This window comes from Pezoporus wallicus, unplaced genomic scaffold (assembly GCF_028554395.1).
Source record: "Pezoporus wallicus isolate ANWC-B61680 ecotype Strahan unplaced genomic scaffold, APGP_CSIRO_Pwel_v1 contig_14547, whole genome shotgun sequence".
Taxonomy (NCBI): Eukaryota; Metazoa; Chordata; class Aves; order Psittaciformes; family Psittacidae; genus Pezoporus; species Pezoporus wallicus.
In genome coordinates this window covers 925-24,680 of record NW_026639781.1, presented here as the reverse complement: position 1 = coordinate 24,680, position 23,756 = coordinate 925, and the positions used below count along the sequence as shown (strand labels likewise).

The 23,756-nt window shown below is 52.1% G+C and overlaps 2 protein-coding genes across 2 annotated transcripts; both read left to right on the top strand.

The window, feature by feature from the left end:
• The first annotated feature begins 618 nt into the window (after window positions 1-618).
• Window positions 619-11,083, top strand: LOC130602930 (protein-arginine deiminase type-2-like). The gene is made up of 16 exons (XM_057416255.1): window positions 619-840; window positions 2,209-2,395; window positions 2,474-2,543; window positions 2,714-2,775; window positions 2,857-2,974; window positions 3,581-3,706; window positions 4,444-4,622; window positions 4,912-5,015; window positions 5,101-5,212; window positions 5,291-5,398; window positions 7,561-7,712; window positions 7,993-8,137; window positions 9,214-9,307; window positions 10,043-10,128; window positions 10,288-10,416; window positions 10,811-11,083. Exons 1-16 carry the CDS (start codon window positions 749-751, stop codon window positions 11,042-11,044), a joined length of 1,998 nt encoding a protein of 665 aa, XP_057272238.1. The 5' UTR covers window positions 619-748; the 3' UTR covers window positions 11,045-11,083.
• Window positions 11,084-11,453: 370 nt separating this feature from the next.
• On the top strand, window positions 11,454-22,907 carry SDHB (succinate dehydrogenase complex iron sulfur subunit B). The gene is made up of 8 exons (XM_057416252.1): window positions 11,454-11,593; window positions 13,108-13,235; window positions 14,504-14,589; window positions 17,444-17,580; window positions 17,875-17,991; window positions 20,009-20,110; window positions 20,290-20,412; window positions 22,682-22,907. The coding sequence occupies exons 1-8, from the start codon at window positions 11,519-11,521 to the stop codon at window positions 22,757-22,759; spliced, it is 846 nt and encodes a 281-aa protein (XP_057272235.1). The 5' UTR covers window positions 11,454-11,518; the 3' UTR covers window positions 22,760-22,907.
• The last annotated feature ends 849 nt before the right edge of the window (window positions 22,908-23,756 follow it).

The window sequence follows — 23,756 nt, the reverse complement described above, 5'->3', positions numbered from 1 at the left end:
CACTAATTGCTTGTGGCTTTCCAAATCTGGGGCAGAAGTTTGGGGTTTAAAATAAGTATTTAGCTTGATGTTAATATATAATGCAAAGGCCTGCGTGGGCAGCAATTGCTCCTGACGTGTGGAAAACCACCTCTGATTTCCCCACCTCAGCAGGTGCTTCCCTGCTTCCCTTTGCAAATAAGCAGGGAAAAAATCAAAAGGAGCGTCCTGCTCTAGCCTAAGGGCTGGAAAATTGTATTTCTTTCTTCCCAAGAGCAGCCAGAGCTGCTTCTTAAAGTGTATATAAAGAATGGGTAACCCACAGGTGCAAACACCAGCCAAAGCACTGCAAAATCACCTCCGTGTTGGGCTGCTCGTCCCTGTTTGGGGTCAGGGAGATGCTGGAGGGGAGCCGGGGACAGCTGGGGGAGCTGCTTGCATAGCGCTGGGAGCTGGTTGGGCTTGGCTGCCCACCCCCTCCATCCCTTCCCTCCCCTTGGAGATCATTTTCATGGGGCTTTAGAGGGTCCAATCCAACTGCTTCTCTCCTTCGGAGCATGGTGGGGGCTGCAGAGTTGTCATTCCAAACTCTGAAGGGCTCCCAAAGCAGCTTGATTTGCTCCAGGGTCACTTGAGGAGGAGGAGGGAGGCGTTGCTAAGGGGGAAGGAGAAGCAGCTGGGTGCTGCTGGGGGGCTCAGTGCCACACAGAGCAGGTGGGAAAGGGTGTGTGTGCCCATCGTCGGGGTGTCTGGGCGGCTGCAAGGGGAGATGCCGGGGGACCGCACGCTCCGGCTGCAGCACGGGAACCGCATCGAGGCCCTGTGTGTGCTGGGCACCTGCATCTCAGCTGATGTCTATGGGTGAGTGGCACACCCCAACCCCCCGTGTCCTCTTCCATCTCTGCACCCCACCTTCCTGCCTGTCTTCACCCCCCATTTATCCCTCTGCAAATCCCCCCTCCTCGTTTTTCCTTCTGCTTCCCCAAACTCCACAGCCCCAACACTGTGATTTAATGCATTTTGTGGGCAAAATGCTCCCTGGGCTTTGCAAAGCTGGACAAGACCCAGGAAAGCTTCAAGCATCAGTGTTTGCATGATGTGGTGCTTACCTGATGGTGATGGGTTTGAGCCATTTGTGGTCAACTGATCCAGTGTCATCTTGGAAAGCTGCTGCAGCAGGAGCCAAGGGGATGGGCTGCAGAGCAGGAGATGCAGCTGGGAGAGGGGAGGGAAACAAGATGTAGTTAGTGACCAAGGAGCACCCCCACACCACCAACCCTGCTCCCCTAAGTCAAACCAAGCCCTCTACCTCCAGATATATTTCCCCCTCTCCAAAGGTTGTTTCTGGTCTTTGCTGCTTTTGCAAAGCTTACCCTCAATGTTCAAGCCAAGCAGCACAGTTACAACTCATCTGGCACCTCTCCAGGTGAAATCTCCTCCCAGTGGGATTCCCAAAACCCAGAAACAAGGAAACCAAACCAGTTTTTCCATGCATAATTAAATGTAATTTAATAACTTCAGAAACACCCAGGCAGCAGCAAAGGAGCACTCAGATTTCCTCTCCCCACTCCCAGTGCAGGCTGGGGGGAGGGGGGCTGTTGGCATCCAGAAACCCAATAAATGATGCTGTAACAGTGATACAGTGTTAGCCCTTGGGTGTTGGGATCAAAGGGAGCTGCAAATAACAACCCTGGAAAGATAGGGACATTAGGGAAAAGGAGCCAGGAGAGGGGAAAGAGATGTGCAGAGCAAGGGCTCATTGGACTGGGAGTGGTGCAACTCCTGCTTCAGGGTTGACCAAAATCACCCCCACAATTAGAGTTTCCCATGGTGAAGTCCAGCTGGGTTGTCCCACTGTCAGGATGAGCTGTTAAATGCTGGGTTTGTCTCAGCTGGAAAATAAACATGGATTTCTCCCCTGAAGTACAAACCCAAGGTCAGTTCCAACAGCTCTGAGTGCTTTGGACTGGGGTTATTACAGATTGTAATCTGCACCCGTGGCTATAAAATACCCTCATTTTGTTAAAATAGCATGTTCAGTCCTAAAAAGCAAAAGTATAAAGACACTTGAAGCATTCCCAGGCAGGGAGAAAGGGCAGGAAGGTGCCAGCGGGGAGCGTGGCGACGCCAGCGTGCCTGGTCTTGGTTGTGTTCTGGGCAGTGGAATTAATTGCAGTGAGAACCAGGTGATTTTGGTGCAAAGCACTTACACCAGCGTGGTTTTGGCAGGGCGGCCCCAGCCGGGGCAGTCTCCTTCAGTGTGAAGCACACGGAGGGGGTGAGTGTGGAGGTGAGATGCCAGAGCCCAGCGGAGGTCGGGCCAGCCCCTGGCAGTGGGACGCGGTGGCCGCTGGACAAGGGGACGGTGCTGAGGTTCAGCATGAGCCGGGCCAGCACTGAGGTCAATGATAACAAGGTGAGAAGTGGGGTGTTGGGGTGTGGGATCTCCAGAGGGAGAACTTCCTTCCCAAACCAGGGATTTGGGGGTTTGCAGGTAACAGTCAGCTTTTACGCAGAGGGAGGGCAGCCCATCAACCAAGCTGGGGTCTTCCTCACTGGCATTGGTGAGTACAAAGGCTTCTGTGGAGCAATCCATCTTCACCCCCTTGATCCCTTGGAGGAAGGTGCTGTGATGTGGGGGGCAGAGATGGACCCAAGTTTACTGGATCTGGGGAGCTCTTGCTTTACCCAGCCTTGCTGTACCCTGGGATGAGGGTGAGGTCTCTCCATCCAGGGATCTCTCTGGATGTCGACGCGGATCGCGATGGCGTGGTGGAGAAGAACAGCCCCAACAAGGTAACTCACCCTCTTGCACTGCATGGGAAGTCCATGGGCTTGCAGAGCCTGAGCTCACTAAAGCCCAGTGAGGTGTTTCAGGCAAGCTGGACCTGGGGTCCTGAGGGCCATGGGGCCATCCTACTCGTCAGCTGTGACAAGGAGAACCCCTTCACTGTGGCATCAGACTGCGATGATGAAAGGGTGTTCAGCAGAGAAGGTAACTACAACGTTCTATGTACATATATATATAAAGAAGGTATCATAGAAAGCAAAAAATGCTATGTTATTCCCCCTCTTGAACCCTTTTGGAGGTGAAATCTTGCTTGGAAACCAGCTGTCCGTGAGCTGCTCTCTACCAAGCTGCTGAGTAAGCTTCCTACATGGGAATTCTCCTTGTTTAATGCCATCCAAACTAATTGCGGTCAAGCAGGGCACGAAACCCAGCCAGAAGCACAGCAGAGGTGCCACTGACAGCAGAGCTTGGCCCAGGGATGCTTCACACGGGTGAAAGGAGCTTGGGGCAAGGCATGAGGCAGGAACACACCCAGGTTCCTGGAAAACTCCAACCACACGGAGCCAATGCCCATCACCTTTTTGAGGCCAAGGACTGGCTGTGCCAGGGCTGTGAGGGGAGGGAAAGGGGCACTTGTTTCAAAGCACAAGCCCCAGGCTTTGTTAGCAGCTTGTTGTTCCAGCTTGCAAAGGCTGGTAGCAAGGGAAGAGCTTGGTAGGGGAGATGCAAAGCCCAGGAGGGAGGGTGCAGACCAGCCAGAGCTGCATGGTGCAACAATCCATCATCCAAGTTCCTCTTCTTTGCACCCAGATTTGCTGGACATGTCTCGGATGGTGTTGAGGACTGAAGGGCCCCAGCGCCTGCCCCGGGGGTATGAAATCATTCTCTATATTGCTGTCTCCGAAGCTGATAAAGTTGGGGTCTTTTATGTGCAGAGTAAGTCCTTCCTCACCTCCTCCTCTATCCCTTCCTCCTTGCTTGTGGTGCTTTTGAGATTCCTGCAAGCCCTTTGCTTTCCATCTCTGCCCTTGTCCTCTCCATGCTCTTCAAATGGCACTTCTGAAGGCCTCTGCATCCCTTTTCCAGTTTTTTTCCAGCGCTGAATATTCTCTTCTCTACCAAATGGAAAACTGGACATGAACAAGCAGAGGCCCAGAGCCATAAAGCCATTTATCAAGCTCATCCAGCACAGGAGTAGCAGAAAAAGCCATGTGTCCTGCCACCCAGATGTTTTATTACAATCACAACACACTCTACAACACATTTCCCCTGCTTGTTCCTTGTTGTGGCCACAGTGATTTATTTCCTGTGACCAAAGCCCTCATCCAGCCCAGAAACGTGGGTCTTCTCCCTCCATGCAGAGGTAGTCCTTCATCAGGAGGGGTGGTGGCATTGTCAGTGGGGGCTGAAACAGCAGAAACCCCATGAAAACACCTTCCCAGCGACCGCTCCATCCAAGGAAAGGCTGAGACACTTCTTCCTCACCCTTCTGGTGCATGATTGCCAAACTGAAAGCCCCTTAAGGTTTTAAGGTCCTTCTTCCAGGTGAAGTTGTATCCACCCATAGAGGCAGAGAAGATCCAGCACAGAGGGATCGCGGTACCTCCTTGCACACACTTGAAACCACCACAGAAACATTGGAGGTTGCCACCATCCCCTTTCTCCTCTTGCAGACCCCTTCTTCGGGCAGCGGTACGTGCAGGTGCTGGGCCGCAGGAAGCTCTACCACACGGTGCAGTACACTGGTGGGGCTGCTGAGCTCGACTTCTTTGTCGAGGGGCTCCGCTTTCCTGATGACACCTTTCCTGGGCTGATCTCCATCCATGTCAGCCTCCTGGAGACGCTGGCTGAGGTCTGGGGGCTCCAGGGAAGGGGTGAAAGTGGGAGGCTGCAACAGGGGCATGGAGAAGGGGATGGGGATCGAATGGAGAATGGTCCCCACTAATTTACCCCAAAAATGACCTCAGGGATTGGGTATTAGTATGAGGTGTCCCTGCCCATGGCAGGGGGGGTTGGAACTAGATGACTTTAAGGTCATTTCCAACCCTAACTATTCTATGATTCTATTCTATGATTCTATTTAGGGGGGATAGTGGTAAACAGGGTATGAAAGCTCCCCAGTTTCTGCTTGCCTCCCCCAGGGTATCCCTCATGCACCAATCTTCACTGACACAGTCGTGTTCAGGGTAGCACCGTGGATCATGACCCCCAACACTTTGGCACCGGTGAACGTCTTTGTCTGCAGGTAAAGGCCAAGGGAAAAGTGGGGAGGCAATGGGCAGGGGAAAAGGCATCTTCATCCCCATCCTTCCTGCCATCCACTTTCCCAGTATGAAGGATAACTACCTCTTCATCAAGGAGATAAAAAACCTGGTGAACAAGGCTGGCTGCGAGCTGAAGGTTTGCTTTGGCTACATCAACCGTGGGGACCGCTGGATGCAGGTAGGTGGGCACTGGAGTGGGGACAAAGCTTTCCCAACCTGCTGATGTGCCCCACACAGGTTTTCCTCCCTTTTTTAGGATGAGATTGAGTTTGGCTATACCCATGCTCCCCACAAAAGCTTCCCAGTGGTGCTGGACTCCCCTCAAGATGGAGGGCTGGAGCGATTCCCCATCAAGGATCTACTGGTAAGAGCAGGACAGTTGCTTGTATTCCCTGAGCAGCAGCTGAGCCTATTCCACCACTCCTAAAACCCTACTTGAACTTGGCTCCTTGGAGGGCCTACAGTGAATTTGTTTGAAACATGAGAGTTTAACACCTCTGCATGGAGATACCACCCCACCCATTTCCAGCTGGGAGGATGCCAACAGCCTCAACCCCTCAAACCAAGATCAGAGCCTAACCCACAGCCCATCTGGAAAGCCTTTTATCCAGAAGGTGCAGGATGAGAGGGAAAAGGAGGCTGTCATGCCTCTGGGAATGAAAGATTCCTGCCAAGCTCCAGGAGGAGAGTGGATTTCTTCACCCTAAGTATCCCAGCAATGGGCTGGTTTTTCTTTTTCTCCTCTATGCCTGTGAATATACAGCAGCTCCCAAGCAGGAGAGGAAGGGAAAACACAAGAGGAGTCAATTTACTTCCTTGAAAGAGAACAAGATGCAGGCAGCTGCCAAAAACATCCCTGTGGGGCTGCTTTGCCAAGGCAAAGGGCCAGCCATGGGCAGAGTGTGCAAAGCAAGCTGTCTGGGAAAGCAGTGAGCATTCAGGGAGAGACCAGGAAAGACAAGCAGGGGAAAATGATGGATTGAACGATCCCTTTGGAATACCACCATGCAGAAAGGGCAGAGCATCCCCAGATTGCTGCCACATAGACCCAGCCAGGCAGCAGCAGTAAGGGGAGAAGAGGGCAGCTCACTTTGTGCTGCACACCACTTTGGGGAAGGTGAAGAGCTTTCTAAAGCATTGAAATGCATCATTTCTCATCCCTGAAATGAGTACACCCAGTCCCAGAACCATCAGGCAGGATGGGAATAGCACACTGATCCACTCCTATCCATCCTCATTAGGAATTGTTTTGCTTCATATTTAGGAAGCAATTTCAGCCTCTGGAGCTGCTAACACTTTATACTCCAATTGCTGCTCTGAAGGCTTCTCTAATCCCCACTCTTCTCTTTCCCATCTCATTTTCCAGTTAGGAATATTTAGCCAGACATGACACATACTGGTCCTGTCCTCACCCCAGCCAAGCCCAAAGCCGGTGGGACCCTGTGCCAGGGAAAAGGAGATGAGAGGGAATTAGCCCCTCAAAATCAGTCTGGAACTGATAGGACTTGGATGTGACCCACAAACCTGGGATGAACCAGGACCTTGACAGTTGAAACCATACCAGCTCCGTTGTTTATTACACTGATACAAGCTCAGAGCTTGTGTTTCATAATCAGTCCCCCCTACAGCACCCAGGGAAAGGATTTAATCCTCAGACATGCACCCCAAAAATGCACAGGAGGTCTTGGGGAAAGGCAATCCTGGTGCACTTTCCCAATCCCAGCTTCTCAAACACCTTTGAATAACAAAAAGCAACTTCTAGATCACCTTCAGCTCTCTCTGCTCATTTTTAGGAACCTGCATATCTGTTTTACCCCACAGAAACCCAACACTGGCAAGTGATTGGGACTTAATGCAAACTCAGCAGACACCTGATCTCATCCCAAGGCTCCTGGGAGCTCCAAGCCCATACTGAGTTGATCCAGAGTTCAAGGACAGGTTCGAGGCAGGATTTTTGTCCCACCTCTGTCATTTTCACCCTGTTTTTAGCATTGCAATCTGCCCCTTGGGCATTCCAGCCACATCACCACAAGGGTTCATTACCCCTGCATGCACAACGCCTTAAACCCCAAATACATTAAGTCCTGAAAATCAGAGCTTAAGTAGGATTTAAGTGAAGTGCAGCCCTGATGCCTGGGGTGGATTTCCCCTACGGGGCTGAAGTTCCTCTAGCTCAACAAGAGCCACCCAGAAACTCAGCTTCAGGGCTACCCCAGCACCTAATTAGCTTAATGCAGACACAAAAACATTGGCTTTGGGACAGCAGAGACCTGTCCCACCTCTGCCCCTGGCATTTGCCACTTACCACTGAGCCCAGACAATCCAGAGACCGTTATCCTCTCACCTTTCCTCTATTCTTTGCCTCATCTCTGACACTTTCTTGCCTCTCCCCATCCATGGACAGGCTTCTCTCTTCATGGTTTGTTCCTACTGGAGTAGGTCTGACCCCAGCAGGAAGGAAAAAACTAAAGACATGGAAGCAGGGGAGACCCAGGGCAAAGCTCACAGTGATTTCTCTTCCTGCAGGGCCCTGACTTTGGCTACGTGAGCAGAGAGCCCCTCTTTGAAGCCATCACCAGCCTCGACTCCTTTGGCAACCTGGAGGTCAGCCCACCCATTACCGTGGCAGGGAAGGAGTATCCCCTGGGAAGGATCCTCATTGGCAGCTGCTTCCCCACGTAAGAGCTGGGAAACCATTTGGGAGCAAAGGAACCACAGGTACCTCCTAAACATCCTCAAAATCATGTTAATGGGCTGAATTAGCTATTCCCTGGTGAGCTGCACATGTGGTTCTCTATGGGATGGGTGCACTCAACAACCAGTGCTCAATCTCTGCCATCATATTGCACATTCCTTTCTCTTCTCCACCTCAGCAGTGATTTATGTGTACATACATATTAATGCATTCATATTTATCCCCCTTATCCCTTTCTCTTGGGGATATTTCCCCCCCTCCAGCTCTGCAGGGAGGAGAATGACCAGAATAGTGCGGGATTTCCTCTGTGCCCAGCAAGTGCAGGCTCCCGTGGAGCTCTACTCAGACTGGTTGGCTGTGGGCCACGTTGATGAGTTCGTCACTTTTGTGCCCACCTCTGACAAAAAGGTACCCCAAAACCCCCACACCCCTCTCTGCTGTCTCTTCTGAGATACTAATCCCATTGGGACACCTTTAAGGAAAACCCCAAAGCACATTTCTTTGATAGACCCAGCCAGTATTTGCTTGGGGGTTCACTCCTGTCTCCAAAACTGAGGATTCTGAAAGTAAAAAGGGACTTGCTGAGGTAATAATCAATACAAAGAGGAGAAAAAGGCACCTGCAAAGGCAGTCCGAGAAGTTTAAAGCTCAGGATCCACATGGGCTGGCCAGGGCTCTCAGCTGCTCAGCACCTCCCAGGTGTTCTGAGAAGCATTTTTCTTTGTCACTGGTTTTAGTGTTTCTGATACAAGAATTTTCCACCTGAGGAAAAAAACCCACCTTCACCTGGATGGTTCAGAAAGGGAGTATTTATACACACATCCACCCCCAAACCTTCCATGCAAGCTTTTAGCCCTCCCCGGGACTGTACTAAGCCCCCATAAGAGATGCCATCAAGACTGCAGTAAGCAGCTTCTAGTGCTCCACTAAGGAGACCATTTACAACTAGTAGGAAACAAGTCAGGTCACACATGGCACTCAGACCCTACAAATCCATCATTCCTATGGGATTAGCTTAATAATGATTGTTGGCTTCTCCTGAGGAAGTCAGAGCCTGATTAGTCATTTGTTCCATCCTTCCCCCTGAACTGCAATGCCAGAAACAAGACACAAAACCCAGCTTAACAACAGCAGTGCTCCTCACCCTCAATCTCAGCTCACCCAAACCTCCATCAAACTCACTCAGGGGGTTTACAAACCCCACTTGAGGTGGGCAGGATTGGACCCAGCTGCAGCCAGGCTGCAGTTTTCCTCCCTGCCCCAGTAGCAGTTTAACCCCTCAGGGTGTGATCTGGTCCATATTTGCCAACAGCATAAATCACTGAACCTCATTCCGATATAACCTGTCACCATGCATTAAAAAAAGACACTGAATAACATCAGAGACACCTGATTTTAAGAGTTTGAGCTCAGGTTCCTTGCAGAAATAAGCCCCTGAGGTCCCTGGTGACTGCTCTCCCTCCCTCTCTCATCCTCCACCCCAGCGGTTCCGGATGCTGATGGCCAGCCCTGCGGCGTGCTACAAGCTCTTTCGGGAGAAGCAGAAGGAAGGCCAGGGTGAAGCCACCATGTTCAAAGGCAAGGGGACAACGGGTGGCTTTGGCTGAGCTTTGATGTCAACTGAGACAACTGGAGTTGTCCCCATAGAGCAGCCGGGCTGAGGGCGGCAGCGCCTGTCTGACTGCGGGGACTGGGGGACATGGGGACCTTTTCCCACCCCATTGTCCTTCAGTGCTGGCAGGCGGGATGCCTGCCCACCATTCCCAGCCTCCTCAAGCCCTATTTTGGGAAAGCAAGTGGGATGGGAGGGATAAAGCCCTCTGCATGGAGGGGATGCTTGCTTGGTGGGATGGAGCATCTGTAAATGCCAGCACGGAGCAGGACGAGCACTCCCACGTCACTTGTCCTTCCCTCCCTGCAGCAATGACATTTTGGTCACCAGTTTGAGCACCCTTTAATTGTGGTTTTGAACATCATGCACCTGCATGGTGTGGGGAAAAGGTCTGCATACCTCCATGGGTCTCTCTGGGTCACTGCCATCCCCAAACAAGGAGCACCTCTGTGGAGGTGGCAGCTCCGAATGGAGCTGAATGGAGAACTTTAGCAGATTATGAGTCCTGTGGGATGACAGAACTTTCCAATGCACTTTCCAACAGCCAAAGGTTTTCTTCCCACCCAGTTTCCCAATAAACTAAGAATTGGGACCCCAAGCTCAGGAAATAGGGATTCTGGGGACTTTTCCCATCTCTATTCCCCATTTTAAGCTGGAATTTCACTACCACCGCTTCATTTGAAGGGAGTTTGCCTTTGTAGGGTACTCAGGGACAGACACAAAACGAGTCACCATTAACAAGGTCCTTTCCAACAACATTCTGATGCAGCAAAACCAGTACGTTCAGGTAAGAAGTGATATTTCTGGTAAGAATTGCTATTTCTTGCAATAACTGCCCCAGGGGGGTGCAAACCCTTAAGGGAGGTGTTGAATTCTGGCTCTCCTCCTGTGGTAAGATGCTTTGGGGACCATATCTACCTGTGTCCCCCCTCTCCATCCCCTCCAGCGCTGCATCGACTGGAACAGGGATGTCCTCAAGAAGGAGCTGGGGCTGCTGGAGGAGGACATCATCGACCTGCCGGCCCTCTTCAAGCTTGACAAGCAGGGCAAAGCCGTGCCGTACTTCCCCAACATGGTGAGGGGGAGCCCCGCTCCTTGGGTCCTCTCCAAAACCCAGCTTTTCAGTCAGGATGAATCCCAATTTGTCCCCATAAAGCACAATAATGACACCTGCCTGGAAAGAGAAAATATCCTCAGCCAGGCCCAGATGAGTTCAAATCTGCTCGTGGCGGGGTTAAACTGTGTCATTTTGGGGCAAAAAGAGGGAAAATCACACAGCATGGAGTGAGTTTAATGATAAAAAATGGGGAAAACAACGTTGGGTTTGGAATCCTGGGGGAAAGCAGCTGCAAAGAGCGCTGTGGATGCCCCATTTTGGGGTGAGGCTGCCGGAGGAGGGTGATGAGCACCTTCCCTTCAGCTCCATCAGCCCCAGCGCCACCGGGGCCCCTCTCATGTCACCCCTGCAGGTCACCATGATCGTCCTGGCCAAGGACCTGGGCATCCCCAAACCCTTCGGCCCCATAACGGGGGGTGAGTGCTGCCTGGAGCGACAAACCCGCTGCCTCCTGGAGCCGCTGGGGCTGCGCTGCCGCTTCCTCGAGGACGTGTGCTCCTACCACGGCAGGCTCGGGGAGGTGCGCTGCGGCACCAACGTCCAGCGCCGGCCCTTCGCCTTCAAATGGTGGCACGTAACGCCATAGCCGCTCCGCCGCCTCCTCCTGCTCCTTCTCCCACCCCGAACGGCTTCTTCCGTGTGTGTTGCTTAATAAATGAATTTGCTGTGAGGAAAGAGGAGGGAAGTTAAAGAATAATGGGGGATAACTGTAAGGGGAAGGGAGGGAAGCCCTCGGGGATGGTGAGGCAGGGGAATGCCGTTTCGCCCTTGGCATGGGGTTGGGGTAGGTGGGGGGGTCTGAGCGCCTCCCCTGCAAACAGAACGAGACTGGGAATGCACAGAAGGACGCACTGTTTTCCCACTTCCCAAAAAAAGGTGGGATCTGGGAATCCCGGCCCCGCCATCCCGCCTCGTACCACAGGGCGCGCCGCGCTCAACATGGCGCCTCCCCTCAGGCCGCCGCCACTCCCAAGATGGCGGCGGGCAGCGCCCGGCCCCTCCTTCCCCGCCTGAGGGAGCACGGGAGCTTCCTTCCGCCTCGGAACTGCGCAGCGCCAAGATGGCGGCGGCCGTGGTGGGAGTCTCCTTGAGGCGCGGCGTCCCCGCGCGGCTGCTGCGGGCCGGGCCGCGGCCGGTGAGGGGGGGGAGCTGCCGTGAGCGGGGCAGCGGGTGGAGGGACCTCGGTGGGGGGCGACGGGAGAAGGGGCTGAGGGCTTGGGGCGACAGAGAAGGGCCTGGGGGGCAGGAGGGGTGCAGAGGGCGCGCTGGGGGGCAGGAGGGGTGCAGAGGTGTCTGGGGAGGAGCTGGGGGTCAGGAGGGGTGCAGAGGGGCCTGGGGAGGAGCTGGGGGGCAGGAGGGAGTGCAGTGGGGACTGGGGAGGAGCTGGGGGGCAGGAGGGGGTGCAGAGGGGTCTGGGGAGGAGCTGGGGGGGCGCGGGGGGGAGCAGGGGGGCCTGGGGAGGAGCTGGGGGGCAGGAGGGGGTGCAGAGGGGTCTGGGGAGGAGCTGGGGGGCAGGAGGGGGTGCAGGGGGGTCTGGGGAGGAGCTGGGGGGCAGGAGGGGCTCAGAGGGGCCTGGGGAGGAGGTGTGGGGCAGGAGGGGTGCAGAGGGGCCTAGGGAGGAGCTGGGGGGCAGGAGGGGCTCAGAGGGGCCTGGGGAGGAGCTGGGGGGCAGGAGGGGGTGCAGGGGGGTCTGGGGAGGAGCTGGGGGGCAGGAGGGGCTCAGAGGGGCCTGGGGAGGAGGTGGGGGTGCAGAGGGGTCTGGGGAGGAGCTGGGGGGGCAGGAGGGGGTCCAGAGGGGTCTGAGGAGGAGCTAGGGGGCAGGAGAGGGTCCAGAGGGGTCTGGGGAGCAGCTGGGATGGCAGGAGGGGTGCAGAGGGGCCTGAGCAGGAGCTGGGGGTCAGGAGGGGGTGCAGAGGGGTCTGGGGAGGAGCTGGGGGGCAGGAGGGGGTGCAGAGGGGCCTGGGGAGGAGCTGGGGGGAGAGGGGAGTGCAGGGGGCTCAGGGGAGCTGGGGGTTGTGGGGGGTCACAGAGGGGCCTGTGGAGCAGGAGCAGGTCCAGCACGCAATACAGGGTGCGAAGATGGTTCCGAGTGGGTAGGAGAAGGGGGACTTGGGGAAAGAGGATGTAGTGGGAATATTGGGGAAGATCTGGGGACAAAATAGAGTGGGAGCGGGGTTGGGAAAGGGTTTATGGGGAGATAGAGGTTGTCAGGAAATGGGGGGTCTGTGGGAGGCCCAGACGGGGGTTGGGAAGAGATGTGGGAACAGGAGGAATAGGGATGGGGGGTAATCTGGGGAGAGGTGGGTAGGGGCAGGTGGCTTGGAGTGGGAGTGCTGTGAGGAGGTGGTTTGTGAGCCTGGAGCTGGGTAGGGAAGTGCCTGGGAGCTTCTGAGGGCAGTTTTGGGGCAGGAAGGAATGCCTGCAGGCACCTTGTTTTAGCACTGTCTCCTCTCCCGCATGGAGGCAGCTGCATGCGCTAGGATCCAGTGCTGCAGCAAAGCCTTGCGAGGCTATCCCATAAACTGCCCAAATCCAACGCAGCCATGGCTCCTGCGGCTCTCACCCCAACCGTGTGGCCTCGGGTCCTTTTGGTGCCTGGCTAAAAGCCACCCGAAGGGACCTCAGGGCTGCTTTGCTTGTTGAATGCAGGTGTGCCGGGGAGCGCAGACGGCAGCCGCGGCATCGCCCCGTCTCAAGAAGTTTGCCATCTACAGATGGGATCCCGATAAGCCTGGGGACAAGCCCCGCATGCAGACCTATGAAGTGGATTTGAATAAGTGAGTGTGGCCCGGGAGGGAGAAGCTTTGCTGCCAGGCAGACGTGCTGGGGCTGCCTGGGCACGCAGGTACCTGACAAGTGGTAACGGAGCAGCGCTTGAGCTGGCAGCTGAAGGTGTCAGCAGTCTCATTAAGCTTAAACTGTGGTGGAGTAGGCAGGAAGGTAGCGCCTCAGCTTGTGTTACAGGGCACCTTGTCCTCAGCACAGTTGAGATCATCACTGTTTCCTCATAAATCTTACTAGCATCATGTGAGATGATTTCCCCTGCCTCATCTGTCAGTGCTGGGTGTGATGAATTCAGGTGTGCCCTGAAGGCCAGTGTCTCTAGCTGTCAGCAGTAACATGGTCACTTTGTTTTGTCACTTCCATGAGGTTTTTGCTGTGTTCCTGAGTTGTTTTGAAGGCTTGAAGGTGTTTGTGGCTTTGTTAAGCTTTATTTACATGGAAACTCTTGGGGTATGTTTCATAGGGAAACTGGTTTATGTATAGCTGGCAGTCCCAAACCTGCAGATAAGATGGAAGCTTCATCCAACTCTTCACATAGTTTTCTTCCCACTTAGTTACTTCTGATACGTAGATCACATTGAACTTGCAGTAATGACCTGCACACCTTGGTGTGGCTGTCACCCAGAAAGCTCTTCTCTGTGGCCCTGTGAAGGGGTGCAATCTCATCTGTGGTGCAGACACCTTCACATGGGCACGTGTGCCTTGATTTCCCTGCGCTCCAGTTGCTGCTGTGCCCCTGCCAGAGGGATTCCCCTTGTGTCCTTTCTGAAAGCTCCACATACAGAGCCACCCAGCTCCCTGCTTAAGAAGCACATGGTGGAGAGCTCAAATTTTGGGGTGACTTGCACCAGTTAATCATTTGTGGGGGGTGCCTTCTCTGCTGTATCACGTAAGTTGTCTGGGAGTGTGTTTCTGTGCACAGCACTGCCTCTCGTGACCAACAAGGACAGGCAGGCTTGTTAAAACCTCACCCAAAAGGACAGGACAGGTAGAGAGGTGCTCGCTTTCCAGTTGTGCCCTGTGAACCCTCTGCAGCTGAGCCAGGTCTTCTGTGCATTGGCAAGAGAAAGGGCTTCTCTTCCACCAGAGGCACATGGGCATGTGCTGATCAAGAGATTTCTATCTTGATGCCTGGAATTGGAAGAACAAGTGTGGTTTTAATTGTAGTTGAGAAAAGTGTTGCTTAGTTGGTGCCAGAGATCTAGCACTGAGGCGGGGAGGGGGAATTACACAGCTTCACTGACTCTGTTTTTTGTTGCAGGTGTGGACCTATGGTGCTTGATGCTCTCATCAAGATCAAAAATGAGATAGACTCCACTCTGACCTTCCGCAGGTCGTGTAGGGAGGGTAAGAAGGATTTTCCCCCTGCTACACTGGAGCTTGTCCTTGATTTGTTGTGATAGCACCCATGTAACCACTAGAAAAGTCCAGGGCAGATGGCAGTGTGCTGCTGTCCTCTTCAGTTGCTGCATATGAAGCTCCCAATGAATCAAGTAGTAAAGTCAAAGCTCATCTTTGTAGGGTGTAATCACACCACACTGAGCCATGAGCAGTGTGTTTAGACAGCCCCAGTCCTTCCAGTTTGTCCTAATCTTGTTCATCTTGCTGCCCTCCCGTGACAGACTGCATCGGGAATTCCAGCCAGGGAGATGACAGCAGCAGAATTGGAGGGGCAGACATGAGTGGGATTGAATCCTAGGGGCTGCTGTGGCAATAAGGAAGGGTGTAACTGGAAGAGTACTTAGGACTTCTAGGAATAGCTTCAGGAATCTTTTTTTGGCCCTTTGACTAAGTGAAAGGACTGATTGAGGAAGAGGCCATCTGGTGGTTTTCCGTGGCAGAGCTGGTCCTCAGACAGGTACAGTTCAACATGTCTGCTTAAACTGCATTAAAACTTAGCTGTAAAAACTATCCCGATTCATGGGTAATGTTGGGAAGCTCAGCTTAAAATGCTAGCTGAGGAAGTGTGAGAAGGGAGGATTCCTTTATAGCTTGACTTCTGATTTAATTAGGTGGGGTTGGGAGTATGAGAAATTGAGGTGCAGTTGATGCCTTCAGATGTTTTGACTTGGATCTCAATGAAAAGCTGCTTTAAAGCAGCAGTTTCCTCTAGGATCTGCATAGCAGGTGGAGGAATTCCATGCAGTGTGGTTGTTCTCAGAGTCTGATGTTGAGATAGTCAGCAGCTGACTTGCCCTGAATACTTTACTTTGAGAACCTGAAGACAGATTTTCAAGCTGGGCTGGTTCAATCTTGCCCCTTTTCTGCCACGTGGGGTTAAGAAAACCACCTGATCCCACATTCCTGTTGCATACTTGTGGGCCTGTGTCTGCAATCCCAATTCCCTCTCCAGTTGACTGGAAAATACTTGTAACCATCTCTCGAGTGGGAGGAATAACCTTGTTCAAGTGCCAGCCTTTAGCTGGCAGCGAGGGAAGGCCAGTGTGTCTGAGGCTCATCAGTGTGAGGAGCAGTGGCATTTCTCTGACTCATATCAGTTGATATGTGGCAAATCCCCTGAAATTAGAATTTTGCCCTTTCGACATTTGTCTTTCTTCTAATATGATGATTTAGGCACTGATTGGAATTGGACACCCGAGCTCCTGACCTGAGCAGTATCTGTGACAGTTCTGGGGTGCTGCTTTTTTCTTGTAAACCTTGGCCTTTCCTGGGCTTCATCTGATCCTTCTGTTACTGGGAGATCATTATTGGTGTCATTTAATCCATTTGTTAAGCTATTTATATGCTGTTTGTTCTGGTGAGTGTCTGTCCTCTCACCTCTGAGAGTTAATAAATACAGTTTGTGACACTTCTCTACCCTGCTACAGAAGGCACAGAGAGAAGCTTCTGGCTTAGAGACTTTATCGTATCATAGAATAGTTTGTGTGGAAGGGACCTTAAAGCTTGTCCAGTCTCAAACCACTGCCACAGGCAGGGACCCCTTCCACTAGAGAAGTTTGCTCCAAGCCCCTGTGTCCAGCCTGGCCTTGAATACTGCCAGGGATGGGGCAGCCACAGCTTCTCTGGGCACCCTGTGCCAGCGCCTCAGCACCCTCACAGGGAAGAGCTTCTGCCTAAGAGCTCAGCTCAGTCTCCCCTCTGGCAGGTTAAAGCCATTCCCCTTGGCCTGTCCCTACATCCCTTGTCCCAAGCCCCTCTCCAGCTTTCCTGCAGCCCCTTTAGGTACTGGAGCTGCTCTCAGGTCTCCCCTTCAGGAGTCTTCTCCAGGCTGCCCCAGCCCAGCTCTCTCAGCCTGGCTCCAGAGCAGAGCTGCTCCAGCCCTCGCAGCATCTCCATGGCCTCCTCTGGCCTCGCTCCAGCAGCTCCACGTCCCTCTTGTGCTGCTGCCCCAGAGCTGGATCAGGGCTGCAGGGGGGGTCTCCCCAGAGCACAGCGGAGGGGCAGGATCCCCTCCCTGAGCTGCTGCTCAAGCTCTGGGGGTGCAGCCCAGCACACAGGGGGGTTCTGGGCTCAAGCACTCACTGAAGCTGGGTCATGGGGAGCTTCTCACTGACCAGCACCCCAAGTCCTTCTCCTCAGGGCTGCTCCATCCCGTCTCCCCCAGCCTGTAGCAGTGACTGGGATTGCCCTGACCCACATGCAGGACCTTGTGCTTGGCCTTGTTGAATTTCATGAGGTGTGCACCGTCCCTTCTCTCCAGCCTGTCATGATCCCTCTGCCTGGCATCCCTTCCCTCCCTCCAGCGTGTCAACTGCACCCCACAGCTCAGTGTCATTGGCCTTGTTTTATGTTCCTCACCTTCAGGGATGCTTTAGACCATCACTGTAGGGCAGATGGGGGCTGCACCTGGTTCCCATGTTATAATCTTGGTGTTTGCTGCTTCGCATCGATACAAGCTTGTGCTTCAAACCTGTGAATGAAGCCGAATGGTTTCTCCACCCTAAGTAGCATGTACAGCTAATGAGTGATGCGAAAGGGATGAGGTGTCCAAGCTACTTGTTTTCTGCTGTGGAAGAAAGCTCAACACTGAGAATGAGTTTTGTCTTTAATGAAAGTGACTCCTGTGTTTGTTCTTTATTTAAGTAGCAACATGTTTGGGCCAATGGCAACTTCTGGCGTTTTCCTTGTCACGTACAGTTTCCTGAAGACAGCCTGGGGGCGTGCTTGGGGCCAAGGAGATCTTTCTTGAGTAGGATAAGAGGGTAAATATCTGATGCTTTACTCTTTTTCTCCCACACAGGCATCTGTGGCTCCTGTGCCATGAACATTGCTGGTGGAAACACGCTGGCCTGTATCAAAAAAATTGACCCTGATCTCAACAAGATCACTAAAATCTACCCTCTCCCCCACATGTATGTGGTGAAGGACCTTGTCCCAGTGAGTATCTGCCTCCTTCAGCTTGCCACCCAGGATGGTGCTGTTCCAGGCAGCATGGGGTTTGGATTGGGTTGGAAAGGGAGGTGCCAACAAGATCAGGTCTCACAGTTCACATGTTACTCCTGTTTTCTGGCTTGGGTGGGTCGGAGCCTCACAGCAGTGACTAAGTCTGGCCTCACTTGGAGGAATGTGGCAGGTTGAGGTTGAAAATGCCACCTTCCATTGGAGGGGTAGCAGATGTTCAATGTCATGCATCAATTTAGCTTAATAAATGTGACCTCTTTTGACTTCTAGGACTTGAGTAACTTCTATGCACAGTACAAATCCATCGAGCCTTACCTGAAGAAGAAGGATGAGTCAAAAGAGGGCAAGGAGCAGTACCTGCAGTCCATAGAAGACCGTCAGAAACTGGTCACTGCTTCTTTTCTACCCTTGAAATCCTTTCCAGATGAGACCTGGGTTAAACACTTAACATGCAGTAGCTTCTAGTTCCTTTAATGACCAAGCTGTCTGGTGCAAAACGCCACGTGGGTGGAATCTGCTCCTGAAATGCAGCATCCTGGCACACTGGTGTTGCTGAGGATAACATCTGCTAATGAAATGCAGTCATGGTTGTGATGGGGACTCTGATCTCATTTCCACTGTCTGTAAAAACACTATAAAAGCTACAAGCTTGTAATATCCTAGTGGAGATAAGGCACTGCAGTTCATGCTGGTATGCAGGCTGTCAGGCTTGGCGCTCTCTTGTCTAGCTGCAGCATGCTAAGCAGTGCTTTCATGTTACTGCTTGCTGGGTTTTACCCTAAAAGCAGTTTTACCCTAAAAACTAATGGCAAACAGCTAAACCCTTTTGGATGTGGGGCACAAGCATGATGTGTTTGTGCATGAGTTAAATGTCTGGCCTTTGAGGGGATTTTTCTGGAAATAGAGTGGTGTTGATCCAAAGCTTCTGCAGAAAGCTGAAGGGTGTCTGAGGAACAGCTGAGACATAGCAGCCTTTTTAAAAGGCTGATAGTGTGGGTAAGTTCTTGTCTGGATTTCCTTGGCTGCCCCAGGAGGTAGCAATAAATCAGCAGTTTCTCTTTTGCCTCTGACCCGTCTTGATCCATCGCCTCACAGATCAAAGCTCAGCCTGTCGCTGCGTAGGCACAAAGCGGGCAGGCAGCCTCCGTTTTGGCAAGTGGTTAAAGGTGAATATGAACAGCAGAGAGGAAGGCTGATGAAAGGAGATGCAATAAAACCCATGAGCTGCAGTCATCTTGAAGGTTTTCTATGAGGGGTGTGCTTGCTGCAAAGCTACAGGGCAGTGAATAGACCCATCATGTGCCCCAGATGTCGGCAGTGTCATGAGACTGGTGCTGTGACATTCTCAACAGCCACAGGGTTTTACAGTCTGAAAGAATCTTTATCTGAGGGCAACAGATAGTTCTCCTGCACCACTTCATGATGTTATCTGATCTCTTTTATCTTGTTGCTGAAGTTCCTCTTGCTGTGAGAACAGTGCAGGAGAAGTGCGGATACAGTTGGAAAACCTTCACCTTTTCCTTTGCATCATCAGTGATTTGAAATGTTACAGTGAGAAATAAGACAAATTTGAGGTGAGAAGGTAACTCTGGCTTGCAGAGTTCTGGCAAAGCTTTCTGAAAGACTAATGCAGGTGACTTGTTAAAGCTCTGGGAGTTCTGGCATCAGGTACTTTTCAAAGCTAAATGTAATGATACTTTTGTCTGAAGAACAACATTCAGGTACATAAATTAAGCTGGACTGGACTCTGGCTCTTACCCTGGGGGGTTGATTGAGCTACTAGGAGGCTTGGGAGAGTTTGTGTTCTGCCCAGTGCCACTTCCATGTAGGTCTTCAGTGCCTTCATCTCTGTATAAATGATGACATGGCTCAAGGCTCGCACCATTCCCATTCTCTAAGTGCTTGGGGATGCCCTTGAAGCACATGCTAACCTAGAGCTCTTCTCCCTGAGGCTGTGGGGCAGACGGTGCTCTTTTCTCTTCTGCAACACAGCCTTGAATCATTACTTGGTAGCACATTTATTCCTTTCCTCAGCCACTCTCTGGGACAGGCTGGAAGGATGGAATGTGAATGCCAGAGGATGAAGGATTCTGTGAATGCCAGAGGATGAAGCAATTTCCTCAGTTTTCTTCACTTTATGCTTTTTCCCCCCTGTTGTCACAAACCCCTGGTTTATTATATGGGTTCAGTTGGGAGGATGGAACGTGGGGAGGACCTGCACGTAGGAATTGCTTTCTTCCAGCAGCGCTGCTTCAGTGTAAGGTTTTCAGAGCCACTCTGTTGCACCAAGTCACTAGGGGGGAAAAGTGGCGAGGGAAGCACATGCTCCTGTAAATCCCCTCTTTAAAAGGGCTTTGTCATGGGTTTCTGGAGTGACTTGGCTGCGGTCTCCTACCCCATGCAGGACGGGCTCTACGAGTGCATCCTGTGTGCCTGTTGCAGCACCAGCTGCCCCAGTTACTGGTGGAACGGGGACAAGTACTTGGGTCCTGCTGTGCTGATGCAGGTAAGGATGGATCCTGTTTGTCACATGGGGCTGCCTAAAAGCAGGACAGATAGGTGGGACAGTATTGCACAGTCCACATTTTGGGCTGGAATTCCTGAGGGAGGTGTTGCTTTTAATGCTTCCCACTGGTTACAACACCTTGAAGAAGCATTTGGTGTGTCAATGGCTCTGACTTCCAGGCCTATCGCTGGATGATTGACTCCAGGGATGACTACACAGAGGAGCGTCTGGCTCAGCTTCAAGACCCGTTCTCTCTCTACCGTTGTCACACTATCATGAATTGCACAAGGACTTGCCCTAAGGTATGTGTGTGTCCTGTCTGTGTCCCTTGTAGGGTTCCTGGATTGTTTCCAAGCACCCTGCTTGAAAACCAACAGGGAAACACTCACTTAAGCTGGCTCTTTTTCCTCAAGCTTGCCTTGGCTTGTTCAGCCTCTTGGAACACAGCAAGTTACCAGCAGCTGTGCTTACAATAGTGGCTGTACAAGAGGACATGGCAAAGTTTGTATTACACACTGCAAGAACATCTCTTCCTTGTGAGCAAGGCTGTGACTTTAAGAACCTGTTTCCAGGCTTTAGAGTGTGACAATAGGGCGCTGGTCATGAGAGGGACACTGACAGAAATGGTGCAGGGAGGTTTGTGCTGTGTGGTCCAGTCAGTGGTCTGAGCACCACAATACTCTTAACCCTCCACAGTGCAGCCTTAAACTCCAATAGCAGCAACTATCCCTGGTGTATTGTGCAACTTGCGTAATGGAGAAGGCTGCAACAAGCTTTCAACACCTCAGAGGGACGTGTTTTATGCTGACATCCTGCTGTTAGGACATTTCCCAGATGGTCTGGTTCTCTGGTATTTCTTTTGAGAACTGAGTAAGCTTTCCCAAACCAGAGTGTGCCTCTTCCTCATCTTGCAATGACCTTGTGCCTGTTGTTGGGCAGATTATTGAGTTTTGCTTTCCTGCCAGTTGTGCTTTGCACAGCCTTTGCACCTGGTGGTGGAGTAATTCCTGAGCTGTGAACTAATACGAAGGTAAATATTTGAGCAGATGACAGATGGGAAGGGGAGGTGATTGAGATCTGGGCTGACACCGTGCATGCTCATTTCTCTGTGTGTTTCTCAAGTGATGCCCTGACTACAGACAATTCCCCCTTTGTAAAGGGAGCTAGCTCCTGATCAGTGTCAGCTGTTCAGCTGAAGGTGAAGGTTCAACTTGAAGATCTGGCTGTATGTAGGAATGTACACAGTGTGAGGAAACAGCTCTTGGCCTTCAGTTTGAGACACCTTTGTGGTTAATAACACACTGCCCCTCACATGCTCTAATCCTGTCAGTTGTCTTCATCAGCCCTGACAGACTGCACGGTGAGCTCTGCACCAGGGGCAGTTCCTGTTCCATTCTCAGCCATATTCTTATCTTGAGATTAGCCATGATCAGTGTGGTAGCAGTGCTGCAGGATGAAGGGCCTTTGTGACCTGACGTGTCTATACTGTAGGAAAACCTCCTTAGGAAAGCTTGGCTGACTTGTGTGGGGAGCATTTACAGCTGGCAATTTTGTTCTTGGTTACTTCCCCAGTGTTCTCCAAAACAGTTTTATTTCTGGTAAGGAGAAAAGCCGCATCAGCTTTTCCCCATCTCAGCCTGGAGAAGAGAAGCTGCATGGAGACCTCAGAGCAACTTCCAGTGTCTGAAGGGGGCCTGCAAGGATGCAAGAGAGGGACTCTCCATCAGGGACTGTAGCAATAGGACAAGGAAACAGGAGAAGTTTAGGTTGGAGATAAGGCACAAGCTCTTCCCTGTGAGGGTGCTGAGGCGCTGGCACAGGGTGCCCAGAGAAGCTGTGGCTGCCCCATCCCTGGCAGTGTTCAGGGCCAGGTCGGACACAGGGGCTTGGAGCAAGCTGCTCTAGTGGAAGGTGCCCCTGCCTGTGCAGGGTTTGGAACTGGATTAGCTTTAGGCTCCCTTCCAACCCAAACCATTCTTTATTCTCTGGTCTCTTGTACCATCACTGTCAGGTTTTACAAGGTGGTTTCCTGTCTCCAGAACTCATTATAACCCCTATAAAACTGTTGAATTCCACCCTGCTTAAGCTTTGTTAGAAGTTCCTGTCCCTCAGCTGCTCACTTCTCTTTGATCCTCGCGTTGCTGATTCAAAACCAGTCCTCCAAAGTCAAATGAGCAGTGGGCAGTGCTGCTGGCTCAGCCTGCAGGTAGAGGAGGTGAGCTCCCAGCACTGCTGCTCTACTCCACACTGCCTTTTACCCTTGTAAATTGAGCTGGAGTGCAGCAAACCTGCAGCAGCGTGCTGAAACCCATGGCTCTACGTGCCATGGTGCCTGGCCTGCCTGGAGCCAGCTCTTCAGAGCTGCCTCTCATTATGCTTTAACCTTCCAGCGTTGAAAAGGAAGCGCAAGATTAGGCTGGACTCCAGCTTTTAGGGGGGGAAAAAGGATGCTGAGCACCTCCTCTGCCAGTTATTTGTGTGAGTAGCAGCACATTTGTGACCTTACCATGACTTAGATTGGGGTGAAGCAGGAGGTGGGGGCTTTAACGTGCTGATTTTCCTATTTTTTAGGGTTTGAACCCTGGTAAAGCAATTGCTGAGATCAAGAAGATGATGGCAACTTACAAACAGAAGGCAACTGCTGCGTAATGCTGCTCCCTAACTGGAAGTGGAACACACAAACATGCTTTACCTGAAAGGAATTTATACCTGATTGAGCAAGAGAAGGTTCCAGCAGGCAGTTTGGTTTTTTCCCTATAGGTTTGCACGTACAATAAATACTGTAAAGAACCAAAAAGAGCTGTTACTTTATTAACAATATTGAACTGATGCTTCTGCCTCTGGTGTAGCATCCTTAGGATCTCTGGGATGGGGTTTTGAGTGTGTGAGGAGTTGGGGTCACCTCTGGGGCTCTGCTGTGGATGAGGATATGAACATGGCCCCATGGCAGAGATGAATGGAGACAGGATATCTGTGGTGACCTTGATCCCATGTCTTGAAAGCGAGTGCATGTGTGGGAAGAGACCTGCAAGTCATAAGCCCTGTGGCAATGAGCAGGAAAATGATGGAAGTGGCTGGGAAAGGGGGATGTTGGAAGAATCTCATCCTGTTCTGGAATCTCCTGGGAATCCCTTGGGCACCTTAGTGAGGATCTGGAGCTCCCAGGGTCAAAGGCCAGTGGTAGTGCTGTTAGAACAGAGGTGTCTTGCCACTGCACTGCTTGTTGGGCTTATTTTCTATTCCAGCTCCTGAAGTAGATTTATTAGAACAGGGTTGAATCTTCCTCTGTGCTCCAGCACAAGTGGTTTTGTAGCTCCTGATTGCCCCAGCTTGTGATGCTCAGGGTGGGTTGTTGCTTGAAGCAGCAGTTTTTGGTCTTAGGGGGATGGAGAGAGGGGAAGTGCTTTGTTTTGCCCTCTAATAGATAAATTTGTATCTAGATGGAGTTAAACGCTTCTGGAAGTGTCGTGATGCTGCTTCTGAGATGTGCTGTGCTCCCCAGGATTCTGCCAGCGGGCAGCAGCTGAAGACACAAGTGGCAGAAGAAGCTGTCTACAAGGTTTACTCCCCAAATGACCATGGTTGTTCCCTATAGCTAGCTATCCCACAGCAATGGAACCTCCTGGCTGCCTCAGGAAGCTCAGCT

What these genes read in the sequence shown, in the direction of transcription:
- LOC130602930 (XM_057416255.1), top strand. Translation starts at nt 749, where the DNA reads ATGCCGGGGGACCGCACGCTCCGGCTGCAGCACGGGAACCGCATCGAG. An exon ending in GTGGGGACCGCTGGATGCAG is followed by an intron (nt 5,213 to 5,290) that starts GTAGGTGGGCAC and finishes TCCCTTTTTTAG; the next exon opens with GATGAGATTGAGTTTGGCTA. An exon ending in TGCCCACCTCTGACAAAAAG is followed by an intron (nt 8,138 to 9,213) that starts GTACCCCAAAAC and finishes CCTCCACCCCAG; the next exon opens with CGGTTCCGGATGCTGATGGC.
- SDHB (XM_057416252.1), top strand. Translation starts at nt 11,519, where the DNA reads ATGGCGGCGGCCGTGGTGGGAGTCTCCTTGAGGCGCGGCGTCCCCGCG. An exon ending in TAGAAGACCGTCAGAAACTG is followed by an intron (nt 17,992 to 20,008) that starts GTCACTGCTTCT and finishes TACCCCATGCAG; the next exon opens with GACGGGCTCTACGAGTGCAT. An exon ending in GTCCTGCTGTGCTGATGCAG is followed by an intron (nt 20,111 to 20,289) that starts GTAAGGATGGAT and finishes TCTGACTTCCAG; the next exon opens with GCCTATCGCTGGATGATTGA.